This window comes from Schistocerca serialis, chromosome 8, assembly GCF_023864345.2.
Source record: "Schistocerca serialis cubense isolate TAMUIC-IGC-003099 chromosome 8, iqSchSeri2.2, whole genome shotgun sequence".
NCBI lineage: Eukaryota > Metazoa > Arthropoda > Insecta > Orthoptera > Acrididae > Schistocerca > Schistocerca serialis.
The window spans coordinates 617,072,478-617,099,925 of NC_064645.1; the positions used below are offsets into that span (position 1 = coordinate 617,072,478).

The 27,448-nt window shown below is 38.5% G+C and overlaps 1 protein-coding gene across 2 annotated transcripts in view; it reads left to right on the forward strand.

Annotated features, from left to right (window-relative positions):
* Positions 1 to 27,448, forward strand: part of LOC126416038 (muscle-specific protein 300 kDa-like) — a 643,030-nt gene that overhangs the window by 502,245 nt on the left and 113,337 nt on the right. For both annotated transcript variants that reach the window (XM_050083501.1, XM_050083503.1), the window contains 5 exons: positions 11,619 to 11,729; positions 11,912 to 12,085; positions 15,714 to 15,875; positions 20,195 to 20,380; positions 20,697 to 27,398. In XM_050083501.1, the coding sequence (XP_049939458.1) occupies positions 11,619 to 11,729; positions 11,912 to 12,085; positions 15,714 to 15,875; positions 20,195 to 20,380; positions 20,697 to 27,398 (7,335 nt within the window). The remainder of the gene's footprint in view (positions 1 to 11,618; positions 11,730 to 11,911; positions 12,086 to 15,713; positions 15,876 to 20,194; positions 20,381 to 20,696; positions 27,399 to 27,448) is intronic.

The window sequence follows — 27,448 nt, forward strand, 5'->3', positions numbered from 1 at the left end:
GTTGCTTTTTGGTGTATTGTGTAGTATGCTTCTGTATGTTAACTAATTTAAAACTATTGCCTTTGTTTTCCTGTCCTGTGCGTTATTTTTGAAAGCTGTTTGTCCTCATAGCTCTGCTTATTTTTTGTATAATGCAAAGTAGCTGCTGTATATTTTTCAGCTTTTTATATTATTCGTAGCATCTACATAATTTTTTTTTTTTTTAAATTTAAATTGTGTATCGAATAAATAATGTTTTATTAACTGACTTAGATATAGATAAAGAGATCATCACTGAGAGATGTTATTCTTTGCACCAGCTGGCTGCACTGAAGCACTTGGCATAAAGCCTTGCTTGACACAATAGTGATAAGCACCGTCTGCAATCCCAGATACTACTCTTATCATCCTTTCCCAGGTGTCTTAAGCTACTATACTATGAATGAACATCATAGGTTTGCTATAGGTCAAGTGGTTCAGATTAAAGTGATGAAAAGTATATTTCATTATTGTAATTCAGCTAGCATGATTGTACATTGTAGCTTTTGCATTATAAGTTGTGAATCACCACAAATGTCAGTCTGCCCTCTGTAATATTTTAGGAGATGTAAGACACATTTATTCTTTTGTAGCATCAAGCTGTTGATCATGGTCGGAGGACGTAGTGTATTTTGGTAGGAGTAAACATTGTATCAGTACAGGTTTACAATCCGTAACTTTACCCTTAATCTACAATGACATATCAGCACACTGCATTTAATATTCATGCACAATGTATGTACGCAGTGCACAGTTCGAGTGGTGTGCCATAAGACCGATCCATAAATGGCTAACAGACAATTGGTCGAATGCTTTTTCCTAGCAGAGTGTGAAGTTACATTATGACATACCTGGCATTTGCTAAATAAGCTGCAAAATATAATGAGGTTTTCACTCTGCAGCAATGTGTGCGCTGATATGAAAATTACTGGCAGATTAAACCAGTGTGCTGGACTGAGACTCAAACTTGGGACCTTTGCCTTCTGCATGGAAGTGCTGTACCATCTGAGCAACCCAAGCACGACTCATGTCCCGTCCTCACAGCTTTACTTCTGCCAGTACCTTGTCTCCTACCTTCCAAACTCCACAGAAGCTCTCCTGCAAGGCTCGTAGAACTAGCACTCCTGGAAGAAATGATATTGCTGAATATGGCTTAGCCACAGAGTGGGGGATGTTTCCAGAATGAGATTTTCACCATGCAGCAGAGCGTGCACTGATATGAAACTTCATGGCAGATAAAACTGTGTGCCGTACTGAGACTCGAACTCGGGACTTTTGTCTTTCGTGGGAACTTGCCCATGAAAGGCAATGGTCCAGAGTTTGAGTCTCGCTCCAGCACACAGTTTTAATCTTCCAGGAAGTTTCATGCTGCAAAATAATTCAGTAGAACTCTTTGTTTGAATCAGAAGTGCTTTTTGTGTGTATCAGGAATTTTATGGTTATAACAAGCTCTTCCACAAAGATAACATGGTGTTCAAAGTACTGATAGTACACTCCCAGCCTTCTTTCTTCTCTTGCATACTAATAAGTAACTAGTTTTGCGAAGGAAATCATCTCATTAAAACATTCAGAATATAATATTATTGCTGGCAGCACAAATAGATATCCATTTATATAGAAGTTATAATTAAAATTCTGTGCTAATTTTGAATTTATTTAGATAATGATTTTTCTCCAGTTGAAAATTTTAACAATTTGAATAATTCTAATCAGGAATTATTCATTTGCACAGCCATTAACAAAATACAGTTCAAAATATGAAGTGTTGGTTGGTTGGTTGGTTTTGGGGAAGGAGACCAGACAGCGTGGTCATCGGTCTCATCGGATTAGGGAAGGATGTCGGCCGTGCCCTTTCAGAGGAACCATCCCGGCATTTGCCTGGAGTGATTTAGGGAAATCACGGAAAACCTAAATCAGGATGGCCGGACGCGGGATTGAACCGTCATACTCCCGAATGCGAGTCCAGTGTCTAACCACTGCGCCACCCCGCTCGGTTATGAAGTGTTATCCATCAGATTGTTACTACATATGACTAGGTTGCATGTAACACTTTTGTTGCAAATGCCATTAATAAAAGTACATGGGAGAGAAATTTTAATGGTTTACTACTACTACTACTATTTAGTTGCTATAATTGCAGGAAGAAAAGTAAATTATTGTTTAGCTTCAGAAGTTGGTTTTTCATTATTGTTATTTAATGAAGAGGAAAATATTTGTAGAATGCTGCTTATTTCAAATGCACAGAAAAAATAAAAACTAAATTTAATCAGGAATCCACTACTATACCAACTGAGTTCCACAGGTATAACTTTCTAAAATTGAAATTATTTGTGTTTAACATACAATTCTGCTTTTTTCAATTTAAATTTTATTTTATGCATTTGAACCATCTTGCTTATTGTCTGGTGTTTCTTCATATGAACATTCAAAATTTTCATGTGAATTACTAGTGAGAAAATTATGTCAGTAAAAGTGGATAAATTGTGACTCCTATAGAGAGGTACACTTGTTTTCTTCACTATTGTTTATAGATTGTGTGTGGGGGAGATAAATGAAAGCTGAGTTATGATATGCCATGTATTGGCTTTAAAATATAACTGAAATGTTTGTAACAGTGAAAATATTTTGTGAAATCATTTTCCTGCAGCTGCCAGTATATTAGGTAATAATGCGAATCTGTCGACACTTTATAGTTTCTTTAACAATCATGTTTCACTCCCTCCTGTGTAAAGTGTTCTCTAGTTTTATGATTATTTGTCTCCAGAAACCTGACCCAAGGTTAGGTGTGTTGGCATTTAATTCCCCTCCTGCTCTTCCATCTCTTGTATTACCACAAAGCACGTCATGTACTGTTAGTATTCATATGACCTTATGATTTCATTTTCTTGATCGATGTTCTGCTTTTTAGAACCTAGGTGATGATCTCTTTCTCTTATCACATAAATATATCATCACTTACAGCTAATACAAAATTTTAAATTTGGCAAAACAATTTTGTCTAATTTTTGAATATATTGAAGCTGCTAAATTGATGCTTTTAATTTTGTGATACATTATTTTTCAGATTGCCGATGTAAATATTCAGCTCATTTGAAGAATATATAAGGTTGTTACTTCCTGAGCTTTGTTGGCAGAATGTTACTGTCTTTTTAATTAACCAACAGCGACACATATCTTGTGGACCTCAAAGAATATCACGCTTGATGAATCTTTAACTTGATTTCATCAGTGATAAAAATACATTTTGAGCAGAACATCAAAATATTCATTTTTATTACATTACTCACGTTAACTGTCAGTGTGAAAATGTGACATGTAAAATTACTCATGAGCATTGCAATGGGGGGTCATAAGTTTAAATAACAAAGTTGTGTATTTAGAGAACGTATCCCAGGAGACAGGCTGGGCAAGTTGGAGTACAAGTAAACAGATATGATGGCAGGCGGAAGAGTATTGCTACACTATCCTGATATGAGTTAAACTAAATGAAATGGACGATACAGCTGTGGTTTGTTTGGTGTTCTGACCAACTTCCTAGCAGTAAGAGCTCAATTGTACCTGTAACACAAACTGCAAAACACTGTGTGTGTTATAACTCTCAAACATTGTCAGTGTTTTCACTGATGATTTGTTATCAGAACTGCTCTTTATCACATTTTCTATAAACTGAGTGGCTCATGATTTTGGGAACATATTTTCTACTATAGTTCTGGTCTGCTGCCTTATAACTTTTGAATGGAGAAGAACAAAGTTAATGGGAAGCTTAGAGGGAATGTATCGTACTTAATGTTCATATCAGGAATTAGCTATTTCGGATAACAGATGCCCACTTCCAAATATAAATTGTTTTATCGTATTTAGGATGGAAGCTACTTCATAATCCCCCTTGTTCCTCTACTACAACTCAACAAGTGGGTGTTGTTATCAAATGACCTTCTTCTCTGATGACATAGTTCTGTGCAGAAGATTCACAAACATTTTATATGGTTTTGGTATCTTTTGTTAGGAAACTGTATCCAGGTTTACGGAAATGTAGGTAACGTAAAATAAGGGAAAGGAAACCACTCAAGTATAGTGGACAATGCCTGTTGAGCAGAAATAAATGTATAAGAAAACAGTATCCACCATAGCTTGCTCTCACTCTTTCTCAAGTAAAAGTACCACGTTCACACACACAATCACATAGACATCCAAACTCGCACTTCCACGGTCATGGTGAGATTAACAAAATGTAAGTGAAATACTATACAATTTTTTTTAAAATGTGGTTAGGGTATGGGTATGGGAGAGAAACCCTTTACTTTTGTGATTGTATAGTTCAGTAGGATGATGTGAAAAAGACTTTAGATATCGATAATAGGAACCTGCATATACTATCCCCCACACTTTTGCTTGTCTTTAGGCACTCTAGTCCTTCATCAGAAGGCATATTAAGTCCTCAGATTGTACTTCTGTACTTCTGACGAAACCATATCGTAGTACTTTTTAGCAGTGCCACATTCCCTTATTCCAACTTATTTGATGTGTCTTGTGTGATGAGAAATCGTTGGCAAATGGCAGTTGTTTTTGATGATGGTTGTGTAGGGTGCAGATGGCACTCAGTAAGGTGAATGGTGGAGCGACAGGCCGGTGGACCCAGTGACACATTGGTTGTTGAGAGAATTGCTTTATCAAACTCCATATAAATATTACATTGTTAGCAATGTGAGGCAGATGTGCCACACTCAGGCGACCGTGGTCGACGTCAGGTCTCAGGCAGCTGGCTTCCACCCTGTTGACGAGATGTATATGTAGGTGTCCTGCGTTACTAATGTCGGGCCAAGCAACAGCTGGCAGCCTGACAGTAAGCCACGGCCTTGACGTCAGTGATGCTCTCAGACTTAGCTGCATGGTCTTGATGTTAGGGATGCTCTCAGACTTATGCTGCAATGGTGTTCCAGTACAGAATGGCAGCACCTGGTGACACGGGCCTTTTTTGTGTCCACCGCGGACGCGGGTGAAGACTTGCTGTGTGTGGGACATGACCCTCTGCCCTCTGGCAGGAGTCTGGCAATGGCAGGTGCGGATGGCAGTTCAGCAGCACTGTGGCACCAAATCACACAAGGAGACTCAGTCTGGTAGGCTGCTGGCCTGACCCGATCTCGAATGCATAGTTGCAGCTAGCAGTGCCCAGTCATCTTGTCTAGCATAAATATGATATTATGGTGGTCCACCATTCACCTTAGCTAGTGGTGTCTGCACCCTACACAAGTATCGTCAAAGTCAACTGCTATTTGCCATCGATATCCCAACCACACAAATCACATCAAATAAGTTGGAATAACAGAATGTGGCATTGCTAAAAAGTACTATGATATGGTTCTGTCATGAGGCCTGGCAGGAGTACTGTCTGAAGAATTAATATCCCTTCTGATTCAGGACGAGATTGCCTAAAGACAAGGAAAAAGTGTGTTGGGGGGGAGGGGGGCCAGCCCCTTCAGGTCCCTATTTTTGATATCAAAAGTCTTTTTCACGTCGTACTCCTGAACTATACGATCACAAATGTAAAGTGTTGCCCTCCCACATCCACCCTTTGGAATATACTAATGACTTTAAAAAATGTTTTTTATAATATTTTACTTACATTTTATCAGTGTCACCATGACCGTGGAAGTCTGAGTTTAGATGTCTGTGTGATTGTGTGTGTGAGTGTGGTACTTTTACTTGTTTAGGAACTGGCCAAATATTTCTAACTGCATATGATACAATATGGAAGTGACAAATTACACCTAGGTTCCTTTTCAGAAAATGAAAGAAACAAAGTTTTTAAATATGTGTGACATCTGAAGATCTTCACACAGAGTGTGAAGTGAATTGATTTTTATGCCATGGCATAAACATGCTAGCATATCAACTCACAGAATAAAGTGAATTGATTTTTGTCATTGCCCAGTGGTGATACATTAGTGACATTACAGCAACAATGAGGCTTTTGTGAAATACCATAGTTTGAGAATTTCTTTATGGTAACCACAGTAATTGTAAATTATTTTCTGACTGTTAGGAACAACTATTTGTGTGATACCTCAACCTCATCCACTCGTGGTACAATATAGTAGGTTGACACATAAGTCCGTCGCATTTTTCCCTAAGTTTAATAAAAACAACTAATACACATGACAGTGAATTTAGTCATGAATAATATATTCTCCTTCACTTTTTACAGAAGTTTGCCAATGCTGAGGTAATCTTTCGATCCTGCGACTATAGAAATCACGTATTTTTGAGGTGAAGAACTTGTTGAGCAATGTTTGGATTATCTTTTATGGATGTGCACAGATCTCTGTACAGGGAGTTGATTCTTTGTTTGCGCTCGACTATTCCTTTCTTTTCCTTACAGTAGCATAAGTAATGATTCAGTAGAGGAATGGTCAGCGTTGTTCACAAGCCAGTTGATGATGAGCAAGCAGACGTACACATATGGCTGCTCACAGATTTTCGTGATTTTGGCTTAGAGCATGTGGTGCCCATACACTCAATTTTTGAAAGTTTCCCCATTGATTGCAGATGTTGCATGATTGTGGAATGTTCATAGTTTATCATGTTTGCCAGTTCTCATTAACTTTGACCTGGAACGTTGTGTATTAATGTGTTTAAAAAACCTTCATCAAACCCTGAAGGCCTTCCTGAATGTAGAAAGTTACTAATGTCAAAATGATCCTCCTCTTGTGGTGCTCTGTCCAATGCAGTTGCCCCCAAACACAGAGCAAATGTTTCTGGCTGCCTCTGCTGCTGTCACCCCTCTACTAAACTCAAACAGAAAAGTATATCAGAAATGTTCCAATTTCTTCACATGGTACTCTATATTCTAGCTCCAAACTCCACTCACTATGTTCAAATGACGTAATGGTGATATGTAAACTCAAATAGCAACAGTGAACTATAAATAGAAAGTGACAATCAGTAAATAAACCCATTGCAGCTGGAGTGCCAATATGCCAAAGAAAAACACCATGAACTTATTTATCAAACTGGCATATTTAGTCATTAGAATACTGTTTTTTGAGGACGTCTTTATAATTGCAACTGCAGTTATTTTACGTATTTTTCAAACTGGCAGTAACAGCTGTCTCTAGGCTGCCATGATACAACATGTATTTCTAATTATATTCTAGATTATATTTTGTAAGGAAGATTTTGGCAGAACGTAAGTAATTTAGGAGTTGGGAAACCACTCACCAAATAGTAAAAGCATTAAGTCATCAACAGAGACATACAAAGAGAAAGAAGATTTGCTAGCTTATGGAATAAATTTTTTGTTGGGTTAGAATAGAAACAAAGCACACAAGTTTTGTTTTTCTTATGTGCCTGTCAGTGACAACACTACTGCTATTTGGTGTGTGGTTTCCTTTACTGCTAGATTATATTCTGTTTCACATAAAGGGTGAAATTGCATTTTCTCTTACTCTTCTTTGAAATTTGCATGTGGATGAGTGTTTTTGGTTTATTACTTCCCAAATAAAAACAGTATTATGGAAAGGATAGATTGCTACTCAACATATAGAGGTGGCGCTGTGTTGTGCACAGGCACAGTGAAAAGACTGCTAAACATTTTTAAGCTTTCAGCCAGAATACCTTCTTCAGAAAGAGAAAACACATGCACATTCGCATAACCACAACTTATACACACATGGCAGTTGTCTCCAGATTCTGTGACCCAACTCAGTCCATAGTGGCTGGAGCCAGTGGTCATGTATGTATGAGTTGTGCTTGTATGAATGTGTTTGTGTGTTCTGTTTCTGAGGAAGGTCTTTTGACAGAAAGTTTAAATACTTCGTAGTCTTTTCATTATGCCTGTCTGTTACTCAGTGCCTCCTTTATATGGTGAGTAGCAATCTATTCTTTCCATAGGATTGTTGTGTTGTTGAAATTATGAAGCTGTTACATCACTGTGAACAGTAAGACAATAATCTTTGCCACGATTAAAATCCATTTCATGTGTTAGTCAAAATAGGAAGGGGTGTTATGGAATTATTGGGTATAACTTATGAACATAGGTTAAAAATGCCGATGTAATGCCCAGGTACTTAAACTGTGAATTAACTATTCACCTTTGCTCCATTTTACCTGAGGTTTAAAATATGTTCTGCAACACACACTTTCTGTCAGACTTATTCAAAAATTGTAATTCTAATTATCCTAAATATAAATAAGAGTTTTTCCATAACATTTTAGAACCAGCAACTTCAATCTGTCGCCACATGGGACATTCAAGCCTCACCACAAACATGTCACCGAGGCATCATCATACAGTAAAACCCTTTTTAGGGTTCCATACCTCAGTCACTTACATGACCGCTTTGTTGTTTGTCTGTCTGCCTATCTGCCCAACAGTTAAGAACCCTTATTCGAAGGAATGGGTATAGGTATCAAGTTGAAATTAGTGTCACATACCGAGGTCTATGGTTTCTTGGCAATTTAAAACATTTAAGCTTCATCAGTTCAGTCAAAAGATATAGCCATTTATGTCACATATATCATTCACACAAACTTGCTCATTGAAACATGGGATACATCCCATTAATCTAGTATCACGAAATTTGACAAGAAGCAAGGGGTAACAGTGCAAGGAAATGGAAAAATAAAAAAAAATGTTAATTTGTTGTTATATCATACCGGTCAGTTTTATTTCATTTGTTATCCACCTATCTGTCTTTCTGTTAAGACCCCTTTTTCTCTTAAACTGATAGGTGTATGAAGTTGAAATTTGTGTTACCTTTTGTGGTCTGTGGTCCCTTTGCATGTAAAACATTTAGGCTTCTAAGTCAGTGCAGTCAAAACATACTGCCATTTATGTCACATATACTGATAAGTATTTATATAGATAACAGGAAAAAGTAGTTGAAATTCTTGATCCTGGGATGGATGATCTATCTGTATACATAATTAAGTTTGTACAGAACCTTCAGTGATTGAGTTGTACTGACACTTGCCGGTATCTTTTTTTAAGGCTTAATTCAACCAGGGTTTTGCTCTTGTGTGATAGCCTAGACTACACTGTTTGTTCAATAATTTTCTTAGAAAAATGAGCTAATTTGCAAAAGATCTCTGCTTTTTACAATCTTCACTAAGAAATGCTTTTAAGAGATGAAACCAGAGATATCTCACTGCACTGTTCTGTTGAGACCTTCAAATTGTTTCTTTGAGTGAATGATTATTGTGAGATCAACAGTTATGGAGAGGATTGATTGCTTCTCACTATAAAGGTTACACATTAAGCTTTTGGCCAAGCTTCAATCAGAAAACACACACACACACACACACACACACACACACACACACACACACAGGGACCGATGACCGTAGCAGTCTGGTCCCTTTAATCCCCCAAACCAACCAACCAACACACACACACACACACACACACACACACACACACACACACATTCATACAAGCAAGCACACCTCACCCACACATAACCACTCTGTCTGGCTGCTCAGGCCAAACTGAAACTGAAACACATCAAACCGGAGCAACAATCTGTAGTGGAGTGGGGAAGGGGGAAGTATAGCTGTATGTAGGTGGAGGAAGAGGAAACGGTGCTGCTTGGCAGAATATGCAGGGACTGGAAGTGACAGACAAGGCTACCTGGTGCAGGATCAGGAGGTGCGGTGGGAAGAAGAGAGATGAAAGGAGAGGACCAGAGAAGGGAAAAAGGTTGGTGAGTGCACAGTGAGGATGAGGGGTGTTTGTTGGGAGGGGGTGAAAGAACTGGGAGGGGGAGACTGTTAGGTGGAGTGTGTGTGGTGGCAGTAGGTACAGGCCAGGACGATTTCAGGAGTGGACAATGTGTTGTAAGGATAACTCCCATCTGTGCAGTTATAAAAGCTGGTGGGAGGAAGGATGGGGGGATCCAAATGGCCTGGGTGGTGAAGCGGCCATTGAAATCAAGTGGGCCAAGTTCAGCTGCATGTTGTGCATCAGAGTGGTCCACTTTGCTCTTGGTCTTAGTTTGGTGGTGGCCTTTCATTCTGTCGGATTACTGGTTGGCAGTAATACCAGATAAAAGACTGAACATGGTTGCAACATAGCTGCTTTCACAGGTGGTTCAGCCTGTGGTGGAGTAGGCTATCAGCAGGCACCCAACAGCTTCTTTCCCCTTTTGTGCTGTCATCTTCTCTCAACTCACGTCCCCTCACCCTCATTGCGCACTGCTGTCTGCCAATGCACCCATTGATCTTTTCCCTTACTCTGCTCCTCTCCTTTCCACTCACCCACCCCTTTCCATCCACCACACCATCCCGATATTGCACCAGGTAGTTTTGTTTGCCACCTCAAGTCCCTGCCAGTCAGTACTGCTTCATCTTCCCGTACCCATACACTGGTCACCCTCCCCCTTCCCCGCTCCACTATGGATTGTTCCTCCGGTTTGATACATTTCAATTTCAGTCTGCTGGACTGAGCACAGTGATATTGATCATGTGTGTGTGAGGTGTGAATGCGTCTGTGTTTTTCCTTTCTGATGAAGACTTGGCCGAGAGCTTAATATGTAAAAGTCTTTTCATGTTCCTATCTGATCTCTGGGATCATCTTTACGAGGAGTAGCAATATATCCTTTCCATAATTTTTTACTTTCCAGCCTGCACTTTGCATTGTTTGTTTGTTGTGAGAGGTGTTCATACTTTATATAAAATATTTGTAGTTGAGGGCAACACACAGGTTCTTTGTAATTCATTAGATTGCTGTCTTGCAGAAGTGTATATTAGGAAAACAGTATTGACATCCTAATGGTAGCATGTGTAAACTTTAATGAGAACACATTATTACCCGAGCTATGCATATGTGATAGGTTTACAATATTATAATAGAGCTGACAGTATCAGAATTATAAATGCATAAAGACAAAATTGAAAGTGAAGTTGAGAACATTTGCTGGTGTTCTTCCTTTATCATAGATTGGATGATTATTCAGGATATGGAAGTAATGATATGTTATTGATTATGAGGATGATTAATATACTTGAAATTGGAGTAGCATATTACTAATTTAAACTAATTTTGTGTAAACAAAGACACATGGAACAAGGCAAGCTTGGTTTTTAATTAAGAGAGATGGAATTGTTGAAGCGAAGTGGAAAAGAATCAGTGATCCAGTTGCATGCAGGAGTTTGTATGGGGTTACAAGAGTGGGAAGAATTAACTACCAGAAATTTCGGACTACAGGAGAGGAAAAAATGCCAGTAAAATATACATTAGTGGAAAAGTATACGTTTCTAGAGAATAGGGAGGGAGTTTCTCAAATTAGCAAATCTCTCTGTAGTCTCTTCAGTAATTAGAATGGTTGTGGAATGAATCTTGGAGCTTCTTCTTCCTCTATTAAAAGGCTAACTTAATCCCATATTTTACCATATTGCATGGCTTATATCTATGATACTGATGAAGTATTAGGATATGACAGGTGTTGGAATACCTCTGTAACAGAATAAGAATGAGTAAATCTAAAAATGGATCATGGCTTTGTGTTCAAATATTGACTTGGTGCATGTGTAGAGGCTTTTTCATTGTAATTCTGTAGCCTTGATTCAAGGAAATTAAAATTTATTGAACATACATATTTCAGACTTCAATTGCTTCAGACACAGAGAACCTGCACAAGAAGATAGAAATTTCAGAAAAGGATCTGAGTAGTTTGCCAACAGATAACCTCTTGAACATGTTGAACAGCATCACAGTAAGTACCTATATTATCAATAATATTTAATACAAGATAGCATTAATTAATTAATTAGTTTCATAATAACAAATTTCAACACTTAAGAGCAAATGTTGATGCTTATTTATAAATGCATTATTTTGTTGTTTGCTATTCCTGTTCTTATTGACGTAATTTTCACACTTGGTATTTCCTTGCAGAAAATCATAGAAGACTTGGAAGAGAGAGAGCAAGAATTAACACAGTTAGAACGTTTGCTGCGAGAACTGCCTCAAGATGTGGAATGTCAGTCACTTACAGCAAGTCTCTGTGGCCTTCGCACTCACCTGTTAACTCTAGTCTCAAATGCTGAACAGAATCGGGCAACTGTTGAGGTACTGATACAGATCTGTTTGCATATACTTTTTTTGCATGTCTTTTAACTTTGTCCGCCCTTGATCACTGGGTTGTTCAATGAATTTTTTCTTAAGTGTTTCTTTTTTGTTACCTTGTTTTGTCATTTAACTGGTCAGTGCCCCATAACAATCAGATTCAAAAAATTAGAAGTGTAAAAGTTTTTCATACTACATTCTACACATTTACAACGTTGTGACTGGGGAATGTCCATTCTTTTGTCACCATCAATTGATGAGAATTTGGACAATTGTTTTGAGAACACGTTAGTTTAATAATCTGCTGTGGTGACTTAGCTTGCTTGCTGCGTTGCTACATTGGTCTGCTCAAATGAAATAGAGAAGGCAAACTTGTAAAAATGAACAACTTTTTGGGCAAGGGGGGGGGGGGGGGGGGTTTGCAGGGGTGTGCAGGAGTGTACTTGGGAAAAATCTATTCTCAAGATTGAATCTACTATAGTACAGGAAAAAGTAACAATCAGCTTTAATTAACAAACCAAATATGTTTCATTTTGTTGCTTGACTGAAAACCTAAATCTTCAGTTGAATGGCAGAACATATACAATTTGATAGCAAAGAAGTTAAGACAGAATCAACTACCTCATTTGCAAAGCAAAAACAAATGCTATGAAGATGATAATGGTCACTTTTTTCAGAGACCACCTAGTTTGGATGTCTAGTGTGCTGTTCATTTATTAGTTTGTCACTGGCTAATTATTTTTACTCAAGAATACCTTGGTAGAAGACTCTGTTGAGGGATAACGTCTTTAATTTCAATTCGAAAACATTTCCAATCCTTCCCCCTCCCCCCCCCCCCCCCCCCCCCCTCCCGCCCTAAGTCAGTGAATTGTCTGTACAGTTTTAATTGGGTGGGCTTCAGAACACACTTTGGTAGGGATAGGAAGGACTGTGGGTGGGATGCTCCTCAGTTCCAGGTATGACAATAAGTAGTCGAAGCCATGGTGATGGAAATGGTTAAGTTGTTCCAATCCAGGATGGTATTAGGTGATAGAAGAGGTCGTGGAATGTGCTTCTTTGCAGCTGGTACCATGGCATTGGTCATAAATTAGGGGCAGTTATGGATATAGCACAGGAAATTTGTCTGTAGATTAGACTTGAGAGGTAATGCTTGTATGTGAAGAGTTCAGCATACTGAACAAAGGATTGTGAGTCGCTGCAGATGTGATATCCACAGGTGATCAGAATATATGGGAGAGAATTATTAATGTGAAACGGGTGGAAGCTATCAGAAGTAAAGTAACTTCGACAATTAATGGACTTGATGTGGAAAGAGGTTTGCATGGAGCAACATCCAAGAAGATGGCACACTGGACTTGAGGAGGACCAGTTGAAGCAGATTTGGGAGGGGGATGGGGGGTGTTGAGGCTGTGACTGTGGATGAATGAAGATGCAAAATTTTTGTCCTGGAACCATGCAGGATGGCATTGGAGGGTGCCAGCCAGGTGCCTTGGTCATGCCACAGATTTCTTCGTACATATTCCCTTGAAAAGGGGGAATACTTTAGCATAAGGGTGTGGCTTGTCAGATCTATAAGGAATTAGGTGGTAGGTTTCACAGTGACCGAATATGATTATGCGCAATGAAAATTAAAGATTGATTTTAACTAAAGGTCATTGCTTCAGATATGTGACTGTAAATTTACTCTAGTGAATAGGTAACAAAGTAATGTTAACAATCAGTCTGCAGTTAAAATCACACTGACAGTGAGACATATTTTGGACAGAACAAATTAAAAAGATTTACATTGAGGACTGTAACATCTGATTATGGGCACACTGCAAATTCACGACGTATGTGCAAGTAAAGTGCAAGCGCTTGACACCTGTGTGGCTGTGGATAGTGCTTACTTGGCTGTGTCATTGGGTGAGGCAGTATTGATCACCTTTGTTAACATCCACCAAGCTATGCTAAACTCTTTTATTTGCACTCTGTCTCTCACACACTGCAGCTGTGTGCAGACCACTCAAATGACCCACATGCTGCTGGGCTCTAATGTGTGTGGGATGGAATGAGGAGGGAGATGGATTTGGGGATAAGTTATTCGGATGTGTCTAATGATTTGAATAGGGATTGGACTTCTCAGATCACTGTGTCAGGGCTTTGCAAGTAGAAGATTTGAACACAATCTGCTACTACGTCAGTTACTGCTGGACTGAACTTCCCCGTTGTCTTCATAAATTGCAGCACATACCTTGTTCTAGTTTTGATATGTGGCTTGAAAAAAGTGCCACCGACTGTCTCAGCTGACAGTCATATCCAAGCAAATGAAATTCCTCCAATCTTTCCTTAAAACAGGTATGGTCAAATGAAATAAAAATGAGGATAGATGACTGAATCTTCATTTGACAAAGATCATGATTAATACAGTAGAGTGCAAAATAATGCAGCAGTATGGTAATGTGAAAAGAATGCATTTAAATAGAATGCTGAAATAATACTTTTAAAGACCTGTACAAAGCAAAAGGCCTAGTGGAAAATCTTAAGACGTTTGCCAGAAGTAGATAATCTGAATTGGCAAGCTGCACAAATATTAATATTTCTTAAATGAAGACTTCCACTAGGTTAGAACAAGTTGGAAAAGCACAGATGCACCTATAATGATCATACTCCACAATGATATATATACAGCATGGTCACCTTTATTCTGTCAATAAATATTCTCCACATCATGTACTATGAGCCTCTTTCAGAACTTAAAACTTCAGCTTACTTTTTCCCAAATTCTTTCCTTTAACTCTTGATCGATATATGGCTATCTGTAAATACTTATTATTAACAATATCATGAAAGTTTTATGTTATCTGTTGACATCTAGTTGCTGCAATTTTTACAGTTTGGGGCCGTCTCCAAGTCCATTGGTGTATATTGTTCCCTGAAGTGAAGATATTCAGCCAGTTGAAGTATTCATTAGTAGTTGCTTTTGATGACAGTTGGAGAAATTTGAAAATTCTTTGCACACATCACATAGTCAGCATATCAATGTGTAGTATACTCAGTTGATAGGAGGGATATCTTTGAACAAGAACTGTAGTAACAGGGAGACAATAAGACAGTGAGAGTTAGTTCAAAGAACAGGATTTTTAAAGTTACGTGTACAAGATCAGTTAGATCATTTTTTGTGTTCAAATATTCGTATTTTCATTGACCCAACTGTAACAGTCAGTGAATGTTTTTGAGTTTTGCTTAGGCAATGTCCCAGCTCTCAGTGTATGTGCATTAATAGGAACCTGCCAAAGAATGAAAGGTTGTGAAATGGCACTGAAGATTGATTTGCTATATAAAGATAACCAAATGATAATTGAAAGAAATTAGTCCATGAAAGGAGAAAATTGTTTTATGACAGTTATTGTGTATTGAGTGTGTCACATTACGGTGAAAGGACAAGGAAGAAAATAAAAATTGAAAGAACCAACTTGTTTCTTCTGGAAGGAAAGAAGTGGCTTAGTTTCAGGAGATTTGTGTGTCAAAACATAATACTATTAAAAAAAAAAAAAACCATGCAGGATGAATGTGGATTGCTTGGAAACAATTTGCCTTTTAATTTTAAATGCTTTATAGGTACAAAATTTTATTTTACTTTGTTTTTCAGTCTGCCTGGCAGCTGCAACAACGTCGGCAAGAAGAAGTGAAACAGTATCAGATATTGCTTTCTGAACTGGAACAGTGGTTGAAATCAGCAAAGGTGGTGCTAAGTGCAGATATCCAGGAAGCATCAGCACCAGTCTTGCGTGAACATATTACTGCACATAAGGTGTGTATCTATTTATACATGTTACAGATTGATTGCACAGATTAAGCGGAGTCCAAAATATTTATCTTTTTTTGGATTTTGATGCTCTTCTTCCATTCTATGATGGAATCAACAAACAGTGCTGTAAAGTATATTTATTCACACACAAGAAGTTACAGTCAAGTAACCATCTTCAAGCCACAGATTAACACTACATCAATTTAAAAGAAGGTTCCTTGGTGTCAAACACACTATTGTTTTGAATTTCAGCATCTGTCGTATATACATGCATCTCTTACCTTATAAATTTTTCACTGGTGGTCAAGTCAAAAATTAATGGCCCCCTTTCAGTGTTCCAGCATACTGTCTGGCCAAAATTTTATCGTGGTTGTATTCAGTATACAAGAATTGCATCAAATATTTGAAAATGAGTCTTCTATGAGAAAATTTAAGTTTTAATGGGATCATTGTATGTTTAGCTGGAACAATTTTTAAGAGCTCATGTATTTGTGTTAAATTTTGTTATAAAAAGATGCAGTTTCCATTTTTGCTTAATGGAGATACCAAAATTCCTCCTTATACCTGGATATCAGTACAGGTCTCGGTGACGTTGGATAGTTGTTTTATTAAAGTACAGACAAATTACATCTTTCTTGTGTGAGAGAAGGTTTTATATATACAAGGGGCTTTGGTACACTGGAAAGATTCAGATAGATTACGTATTGCTAATGTAGAGATTTCAGAACCATATTTTAAACTAAAGAACATTTCCAGGAGCAGATGTGCACTATGACCATAATTTATTGCTCATGAACTGAAGAGTAAAATTGAGGGAAATAAAGTAGATGGAATGTGTATAAGTTAAAACAACCATAGATTTTTAAGAGATTCAGAGGAAGCATTAAGCAGCAGTAAACAGGAAAAAAGGGAAAGGAGTATAATAGAAGATTGAATGGCTACCAGAAGTGATGAAGGCAGCAGAAGATATAATAGGTAAAGAGACAAGGACTGTTAGGAATCCTTGGATAACACATGAGACATTGAATTTAATCGACAGAATGAAAATATATTAAAATGCAACAAATGAAACAGGAAAAAGAGAATATAGATATCTAAAAAAAGGATAGACAGAAAGCAGAAAATGGCAAAGAAGGAATGGCCTGAGGAAATACAAAGCTGTAAAAGCATGCGTGACAATGGGAAAGGTAGATGTCATCAATAGAAGTTCAGGTGGCAAGCCTGTACTAAGCGAAGAAGGGAAATCTGAAAGGTTGATAAGGCCTTTGTTGAAAACATGAAGCCAGACTGTGAGCATCAGTGTATGATTGGAGAGGCATCCGGGTGGTGGGAGTAAGGAGGAGGCTGGAAGGGGGGGGCGGGGTTAGCAGGTTAAGGATGGGGGTAGTAAAGTGCTGCTCGTGGGAGAGTACAGGGACGAGGTGGAAAGAGGGTAGCGCAGCTAGGCGCAGTCGGGAAGGTAGACGGAGAGTGTGTGTGTGTTTCCGATGAAGATCTTGTTGGCAGAAAGCTCCCTCTCTGACAGTCTTTTTGTTGTGCCTATCTGTAACTCAGTATCTCCACTATGTGGTGTGTAGCAACTATCCTTTTCACAATGTTGTTACATTCCAGCCTGAATTTTCCATTGTTTGAAGATGAAGAAAGGGTGTATAAATGAAACAAGATTGAAGACAGTGTTGTGGAAAAGGAGGAGGTGGTTAATGAAGATGAGAAGGGAGATATTTTGTGAGAAGAGTTCAAAAAAGCATTGATAAACTTAAATCAAAGTGAGGCATATGGAGTAGACACTCCCTCTGAATTATTGAAATCCTTGGTTGAACATATCAAGAAAATACTGTTCTGTGTGGTGTGCAGGATATATGAGAGTCTATGTGAATAGTAATTTGATGTTATTTATGTAAAATACGATAACTATTTTAAACACTGAACATTACAGTGTGCCAGTGACATGCATGTGTGTCAGATATTTGTCAGGTTTTAAGATTTGCTGAAGAATTTTTCAGTAATCCACTTGATAATAGCCACACAGCTAATATTGCAATAGTAGGCTTTATAAAAAAATAATTTTACAATCCATTGTGACCATGATGTCATTAAAAATAATAAAATAATAATAAAACTCAGACTTTAAGAAGAATATAATAATTCATATTCCAAAGAAAGCACATGCCGAAAAATGTGGATATTACTGATCCATCATTAGGTGTAGAGAAAGCTTTGGAAAATATTGTCTGGAATGCACTTTTTGAAATTCTGAAGGTAACGGGGATAAAATACAGGGAGCAAAAGGTTACCTGCAACTTGTACGGACACCGGACTGCAGTTATAAAAATCAGAAGGCATGAAGTGGAAGCAGTAGTTGAGAAGGGAGTGAGATATGATTGTAGCCTGTCCTTTATGTAACTCAAACTTTTATGTTCAGCTGACAGTAAAGAAAATCAAAGAGACATTTGGAAAGGGAATTTAAGTTTAGGCAAAGGAAATGGAGACTGTAAGCTGCGTATCAACAAAAGAAAAACAAAACTAGTGGAATATGGAATGCTGTTCGTTTAAATCATTCAATACTGAAGGAATTAGATTAGAAAATGAGTCACTTAGGGTAATAGATGGGTTTTGTTATTAGGGCAGCAAAGTAACTTGACTATAGCTGAAGCAGAGAGGATATAAATTGCCACCGGGCAGTAGCAGGAAAAGCATTTCAGAGAAGGAGGAATTTGTTAACATATAAGTGCTAAGTAGGTGGATTGTACAGTATACAGTTCAGACAAGAAAAGAATAAAAACTTTTGAAATAGGATACTATAGAGGAATAATGAAGATTAGATGATGGGTAGGCCAGATTTCTGTTACGGGTGTACTTAATTAAATTGGTGGGAAAAGAAATGTGTCTTGGCTGAAATGGTCAGTTGATGATAGACCACACATCGAGGCAATAAAAGTCATCCAATTCGGTAATGGAGGAAAGTATGGGAAGGAGGGGCTAAAATTTTTGAGAGAGAGAAAAAGGCTTCACTACAGTAAGCAACTTTAAGTGAATGTAAGTTGTAGTAGCTATGTGGAATGAAGAGGCTTGCACATGAAAGGGTAGTGTGGTAAGCTGCATCAAACCAGTCTTCAGACTGAGGAACCCCATCAACAACAAATGCCTTCATTTCAATTGAGAGAAGTTAATTTGCTGCAGTTCTCACAGGCTCTGGATATCATGTAATTGCTAATTGAGAAAAAACATTTCATTACAGTGTTTATGTCTGCTCCTGTCCTAATACCATTGTAGAACCGTGGAGGACAGTTAATGCTTGTTTTATCTGTTATAATAAATCCAGACATATGTTTTAGATATAAACAATTTGTGTGTCATGCTTGAACTTCAATCTATATACAACAACACCAGCACTTTTTTTATTTTGTTCCTTGAATAAACGAAAGAAATAATTTAGTCTTGGTTTAATCAACACCAATGGACCTGTCATGTCCACATTAAAGAAACATATTTATTAATTTTACATAGCAATATTAAATTCCTCCATACATTTGCAGAAACACTGTTTATGGTTAGCATTTCATGGCATCCATCCCTGGGACAACAATCAATATATTCCAAATATTATCATCACTTTTGAAAGCTATTTGTATTCTTTTGTTTAACGGCATGGATATACCTCTCTGTGTATGCATGTTGTGCGAAACAGTGATTTGTATCATAAAACCATGTGCTCTATCTTCCCCACACTCTACACAGTTACATCAAATGAAAATTAGTGGTAGCTTTTATTAATCAGATGTTTTGAATAGCATCTCATATCTGTAGTTGAGCAGTGGAAGCATAGTCATTTTAGTATTTGCTAGGTGCACTTTTATAGTTCAGCAGTACAACACAACCAGAAAAATCAATTATCGGTCATGAAATACGCTTGAGAGAGTTCTAAAATTTGTGATTGTTACATAAAGCTGCTGGTAACTTCTTATTTTGCTGCCAACTCGTGTTAAGGAAGTTTTCAGATAAAACATAATAAATATGTGAATTTAGGGGCTGACAGCAGTAAACAGTACTGACAAAGGGGAGTTATACTTTTATTTAAAATGAGTGCATATTTATAATGACTATATATTGAGGTACATGTATAAATAGGCCTATGTTCATTTCTCTAAAATGCAGCTGCAAATCCACAGGTACAGTCAAAAAAGCAAAAGAACCTCAAACTCTCTTTGTTCTCAGCTCATATGAACATACAGTTCTTTTTACATGTCACTTGCACTGAAGTTTTGAAAGGAATCTTTAATAAATTCACTTGTAATTGAATTAGCACTTTCTTCAAATTTCAGGTCCTATCAGAAGAGCTGAAGCTTAGAGAAGCTCAACTGACTGAGTTGGCTCAGTTATGCCACAATCTTCAGGATTATGCAGATGTGCATCACCTTGCAACAGTGTTGTTCCAGCAGTTGTCTCAGATGGAATCTGCTATTCGTGAAGCATCTGAACAGATAAATATCCGCTTAGGTGTACTAAAGGTATACATACAGAAGATTATTTCAACTTCATGTCTTCTGCTTTACTATTCGATCTCTTTCTGTTGTGCTCTTTCTGCCTTCTTCGACACATTCCTGTGTCATAAAACTATCACCTTTTCTTAATTCTTCAAACAGAAGTTGCTTTCAGGCTGTGTCTCTGTAATTGTTCCTCTTATGTATCCTTTTAGTAGTTTATTAATTGTATTTTCATTCAGTGTCAACATCAGCCTTTGTTTGCAATTAATTGTGTTTAATCTGTAATTAACACTGCATGCATTTTCTAATACCTGTAAATCTTCTTGATTGACATTTTTAGGAGTCACTCATTGCAGAAGAGCAAAAACCAGTTCTCACTTCACAAGAGGAACAAATGTCCATCACACCTGCTGAGCTTGTGCCACCTTTACCACAGCCTTCTCCTGTAGTTGAACCTGATACCCATCCTGAAGTAGTTGATGAAGGATTTGTTTTGGTGTCTTGCCCTGATGTTCGTGATACTGCTACCTTCCCTGAGCTTATTTTACCACCATCACAGAGAGATGAGCAGTTTATTGGGGAGGAGAAGTTGATATTATCCAGAGAAAGAACAGATGACACATTGAATTCTGATGCATCCTCAATGCCCTATGAGGAAGTTGTTTTGACTACTCCAATACCTAATAAAGATGAAACTGCAGTGTTACATGCTGAATCTCAGACTGGACCCAGCTTATTAATGGATCTGTCAGACAGAGCACCTGTAGAAGAGCATGACAGAGCTTACGGAAAAGCCCAGCCAGTAGACATGGAGATACAAACAGATCTGTTATCACGTGTTTTACCTGACTCAGATGTTGCAGTTCAGGTACAACCATTCCCATCATTGGATAGAGTTGAAAAAGATAGCATCAAAGTGTCACAGAAGACAGAGGGCAATGAGGAGACTATAGAAATATCTACAAAGAAGATAGCAGAAATTTCCAAGCCTGTAAGGGAAGTAGGTGACAGTGACTTATTAGTCCAACTGAAATCCAAGAGCAAGAAAGGTGAAGAAAGCAAGGATGATATTGATCCAGTTTCTTCTGAATTGAAAATTACACATACAGTTCCACAGTCATTTGAAACAGTTGTTGTAGAACCAGGTGAATCAACTACAGAAGTGATTGTCGATGCAGATGGCTCAAAGAGAGTTATTGTTCGCAAGACACACAGGACAGTGGTTATGCGACAGCAACGTGGTATAATACAAGAACATCACTCTACAATGTTGTCATCGGATCGTGCTGGTGTTCCTGCTGCTGAGCTATTAACACTGTCAGGCATTACTCCAGACAGTGAGCAGAAATTACCAGCAAAAATTGAGGAGTTCCCTGAGGGTCCTGTCACAGACTATGTACATACCAGCAGTTCTGTTGTGCCTGTACCAGAAACAGTTTTGGAACCTATTGAATCTCAAAATATTGAAGTTCAGGTGGATTCATCTGAATTTCCGTCACACGACAGTGCACCAGTTGTTCAGCATGTTACAAGAAAAATAATTAGAAGGATCCGAAGACGTATTATACGAAAAATAGTTGTAATAAATGGTAAAGAACAAGTTACAGAAGAAGTAATTGAAGAACCAGAAGAAATCGAAGTATTGGAAGATGGCCGGCCAAAGATTGCCATTGAGGGTCAAAATAATGATGACAAAGTCCTTTTGGTTGAACCCAGTACAGACATAAACATCCAAAAAGAAATTTCTTACCAAACAGTGCCAGCAGGTACTAAAGTAACTACTACACAGCTGTTTCTAAATGCAGAACGTTTACTGGGTATGCCTGTAAAGACAGAACATGAACAACAAGATGGGAGCAGAATACCAGAAGAAAAACAAATATATGAAAAAGCACTAATGATTGAACCATTAGAAACAAATATACAGATAAGAGGAACTGATACTGACCAGTATCTTTACTCTTCAGTTTCATCAGGTAGTGATCAGCATAAAGGATATAGTGAAGTGGAAATTCCTGAAGGAGTAGTTCCTGAAGATTCAAAAAGCCTTTCTCCTCCAGCTCATGTACTACCAAAGGTGCCAACTGCTGATGACAAAGTGGAACAATTACCAGAGGAAACAGAGAAGCATGAAACAGTTGTTGACAAACCTCTACCAAAGGTGCCAGCTGCTGATGACAAAGTGGAACAACTAGCAGAGGAAACAGAGAAGCCTGAAACAGTTGTTGACAAACCTCATCCAACAGATAAACCAACTGAAGAAACTATTGTAAAATCCTTGGAAGAGCCTGCAGTATCCAAATCTGCAACCATATCTCCAAAACCTAAATTGGCTGTTGAAACAGAAACAGAAAAACATGTTAGTCAGCTGGAGGATGACAGTTTACCAAAACCTACTGTGCATGAACAGGAGCATGATAGCACTAAGGAAGAAGACAAGACTATACCACTTCAGGATTCCACAGAAACTTCTTTAGCTGAGTCGACAAATATTACATTGTCTTTGTCTGGGTCAACTGGTCCATCAAAAGTGACAGAAGAGGAAATAATTTTCTTGGACACGTCCATTCATTCAGCAGACAGTACTCGCAAAGCAGAGACAGATGATACTGGTTATGAACCAGAAGACAAAACATTTGATGAACCTTCTCTCTCAGAAGATGTGAAAAAACAAACAAAAAAGAAAAAGAGGAGGAGAAAACCAAAGGAAAAACTAAAGGAACCATCATCACCAGATTCTAGAGCAGCAGAAGCAGAAGAAATTGAAGACTTGGTAGACATAGACACTTCAGATAAAATTCATCCTGAATCACTGACAAAAACAGATTTGAGTGGAACATTGGATAGGAAAGGTACAAAAAGAAAAAGAGATAAAAAGGATGATGAGGAAATGATGCCTGAACTGAGTGCAGAAGAGGTAGAAGATTACAGCCCTCGAACATCATTGGAAGATTTCCTGCGAGCTGAAAGGGGCTCAGCTCAGTTACCAAAAGAGACTTATTCAGTACCAAGAAGTGAAGAGTTTGTTAGGCAGACTCCACAGGCAGTGCCTTCCCCTGTTGAAGAAACACCAGGAACGGTCACAGCTATGGATACCATACACACTGTTGAAAAACTGACACTTGATCCCAATGAACAACTGGATAAACCAGAACATATTTCAGCTGTGGATATCACTCCCAAGGAAGCTGAAACAGAAACAACATCAATGCCTGGTGATGAAACACTTTCCACGTTTACAGAAGTACCGGTGGAAACTTTAGTTGTCAAACCTGAAGAGGGTCAACTTACTCAAGACCAAGAAAGTGTTCAGACATCTGAACTAGCAACTCAGACAATAACAGCTGATCTGACTCCCACACAGGAAGGAGAGATGCAGACTTCTCCAGATCTTTTTAAGATGTCATTATCTGAAACTATAGAAACATCAGCTCAGACAGTAGCAGATGCTATTCCAGTACAAGAGGTATCTTCGCAGACAGAGACACTGCTGCCTGGAGACCAGTCTGTTGCAGAAACGGAAGTTTCACCTGTCTGCAAAGAAGATCATCTTGTAGCTACAACTGAAATGTCAATGCAGACCTCACCAGAAGCAATCATAGTGTGTCATGAAGAATCTCAGACTGTAACACAAGCAAGTCAACCTGTAGAATCTTCAGAGTTTTCCATGCAGACAGTAACAGAGGATCTAATTCCCACTCAAGAAGAAATAGTACAGACATCTCCAGATCTTATTGAAGTGTCACAGGCAGAGACTGTAGTGACATCAGTACAAACTAATGTAATTCCTACTCAAGAAATATCCATGCAGACACTTCCACATGAAGCTGCAGATGATGTTATTGACACATCTGTGCAAACACATAAAGAAGATCTAGTGCCAACACAAGAAGGCTCTGTGCAGACTATTGCAGATATAGGGCAGCTTCCTCCCGAAGTCTCAGAGATGTCTTGTCAGACTACTGCAGATGAGGAGGGCTTGACAGCACCAACAAATGTAATTGAAGCAGAAACTGCAGAACTGTCTGTACAGACATCAGAGGAACTAATACCGGTGAAAGAATACGCCAGCCAAGCCTCTGGCTCTGAATTGCCAATTTCTGAAAATGCAGAAATATCTGTCCAGACTTTGCAAGAAGAAATTGCTCCAGTGCAAGATGATTCTATTCAGACAACCCCAGTGATGGAAACAGAAACTGCTGAAATACATATCCAGACTAATAAAGAAGATCTCACACCAACAGTTGAGAAAACAATGCAAACAATGACCCCAGAATTAGATGCGGTTGTTGAAACAGATACCTTTGAAATCTCTGTCCAGACAATAAAAGAAGAAACTGTGCCAACTACAGAGACTTCTATGCAGACAGTGACTCCAGAACCTAAACATGATCCTGTTAAAGTTACAGCCACACAACAGACATCACCAGATTTCATCACAATTACTGAGAGTACAGAGCCAGAAGAATTTGAGGTCTCTCAACCAGCAGCTGATTCAAATGAACCTCTTGCTGCATTGGATGTACCTATGCCTCCTGAAGAATCGCAAACAAATGAAGCTCAACTCAGTGAAGTGTCTGTGCAGACTAAAACTCCTGAATCCCCAGAAAAACTTGAAGTGGCAATTGAAGCTGGTGAAGTCATAGCAGTGGCTGAAGCATTTGCACAAACTACTACTCCTGAACCTGTAAGAAATGCTGAGGTATCTGTGCAGACCAGTAAAAGGCAAACACCAGAGAAATATGATGAAACTTCAGATCTAGCAGACTCATCAAGTATAGATATATCTGAAGTTTCAGTACAAAGTAATAAAGACACACCTCCCACTTTTGGAGAAATGCTACAGAGCTGTAAGCCAAATATTGAAGGACAAATTTCAAAACACACAGAAGATGCTGTTCATGTTACCAGTCCCAAGGTCGAACAGGCACTACAGGGCTCATTGTCAGAAATTCCTCTGACAGGGAAGTTGGCAACAGCAGATCTGTCTACACAGCTAAAATTCCAGGATATAGTGCCAACACAGGAAGAATTTGCCCAGACATCACCTTTTGAAACTCATAAGCAAATAGAGGTGCCACTACCTTTGAAAGACATCAATGTGACTGAAACTAGCATGCAAACAAGTCCTGTTCAGATAAGCAGCTTAGAGGAAAGCACATCACCATCAATTTCTGATGAACCATATGAAATACAAATTCAGGCATCTATAATGTACACTTCATCTGGACTGCCTACGGTGGAAACTAAAGTCACAAAGCCTGGAGATACTCAAAGTGAAACAGTTCATGATCAGGAAAGCAACATAACAAGATTTGAACCAAGGTCTCAGTCAGAAGTATTGGCTGGAGATCCTAAAAGAAGTAGCCATGAACAGAAATACACATCAGACATTGATGGGTATGGTCAAGTTTCTAAACAAGACTCTGCAAATCAATTAGATAAGATGAAGTATTCAACAGCAAAAGATGAAGTTGGGTACAAAGAAAGTTATGATAGCCATGAGAAACCAGATTTGTTACAACAGCAAATCAAAATTGGCAAAACTGAAGATTTTTCAGTAGTATACAGTGATACACCAGAAACAACAGAAACTTCTCTTCAGTTGAGAGAACCGAAGACTGTTTATCTGTCTTCAGCAGGTACTCCAAGGGATGTACTTCCATTAGAGGCACAAGGAGCTTCACCTTATGCAGTTACCACCGTGCATTCATCAGATGAAGGTACTGCACCAGCTCATGAAATATTGTTGGATGCTGATGGAAAAAGGAAAGAGGAGGAGAAATCAGGGGAGGAAATGAAAACTGAGAAGGAAGAGAAAGGAGATGAACTTACATCACATACAGCTGACACAACAAGCAAATACATATGTATGGTAAAGGATACTGCTGTGCCATCCTACAAAGATGCAGTTGAGTTACCAGACACTCAGGAAAGGAGCCTGAAATTAGGGGACAAGGTTTCACCAGAGAATGATGCAGCTGCTGTTAAAGCAAAACATCCGCTTCATGATCAGGAGGTATCTTCTCCTCTTGTAAAATCAATTGGCGATCATGAGCAATCTGTAACAGCTAGTAGAGGTGACAGTGAACCTACATCATTGTTCGGTGCAGATCAGTTGCTGTCTCCAGTCTCTGTTCCAGTATCTACAGACATGATAGCTTCAGAGAAAGGTGTTCAGTTGTTGAAGTTTTCATCAGACATAGATACAGATCATGAGAAGCCTAGAGCAACTACTGTTTCATCAACACTGCAAGGTACTGAACTTGGAGAAACCACTGAGTCATTCCCTGATATTGCCAGGGACCAGTTAATAGATGTTACCACAGTGTCTCTGTCAGATGGTAGACCCTTGAAACACTCTGAGCTGCAGCAGTTTATAATGGAGGAAAAACAAAAATCATCACCAAAGAATAGGGCACTAAGTGTTGTAGAAGATGCCAAATGGAAACAAGCAAGTAACTTGGTTGTAGAACGAGTAAAAAATCTACAAAATGCTCGACGCACTACTCATTTATCAGGTATGCTCTGCCTTGCTTCCTTACATGAAGTTGTCGCAGAAGAATCATTTGAACAAAGGAATACAGCACTTCAGCAGAATTTGAATCTCCTGAGGACTGCTGCAAAGAGCAGAGATGTTATTGTTATACAGAGAACTGTAATAACAACGATAGAAACAATTTCAACTTGGCTCGAAACAGTTGAATATCGCGTTTTCTTGAATCGGCAGAAGCAGGCTACTACATCACCAACACAAGAAGAAATTAAAAGACAGTTTACTACACTTAAAAATGAGATAAGTACTATTGAAGAGAATGTTGGTGAATTGGGAAACATCTTAGAGGAAACAGAAGGCATCTGCAATGAAGATGATAAAGCTCGAATGAAGGAATGTGTTATATCACTACAGGAGCAAGTGAAGGCTGTGGAAGAGGTGGCTCAGGAGACAGAAGAGAGAGCTGCAAGGGAACATGGACGCTGGGAGGAGTTCCTGAATGCTGTTAACAACATCAGTGTTCTAGTTGAAGAACTGAGAAATCAGGTAAATACATTTCCAATAAATGTTCTGCTACCTTCATTATCTTAACAGCA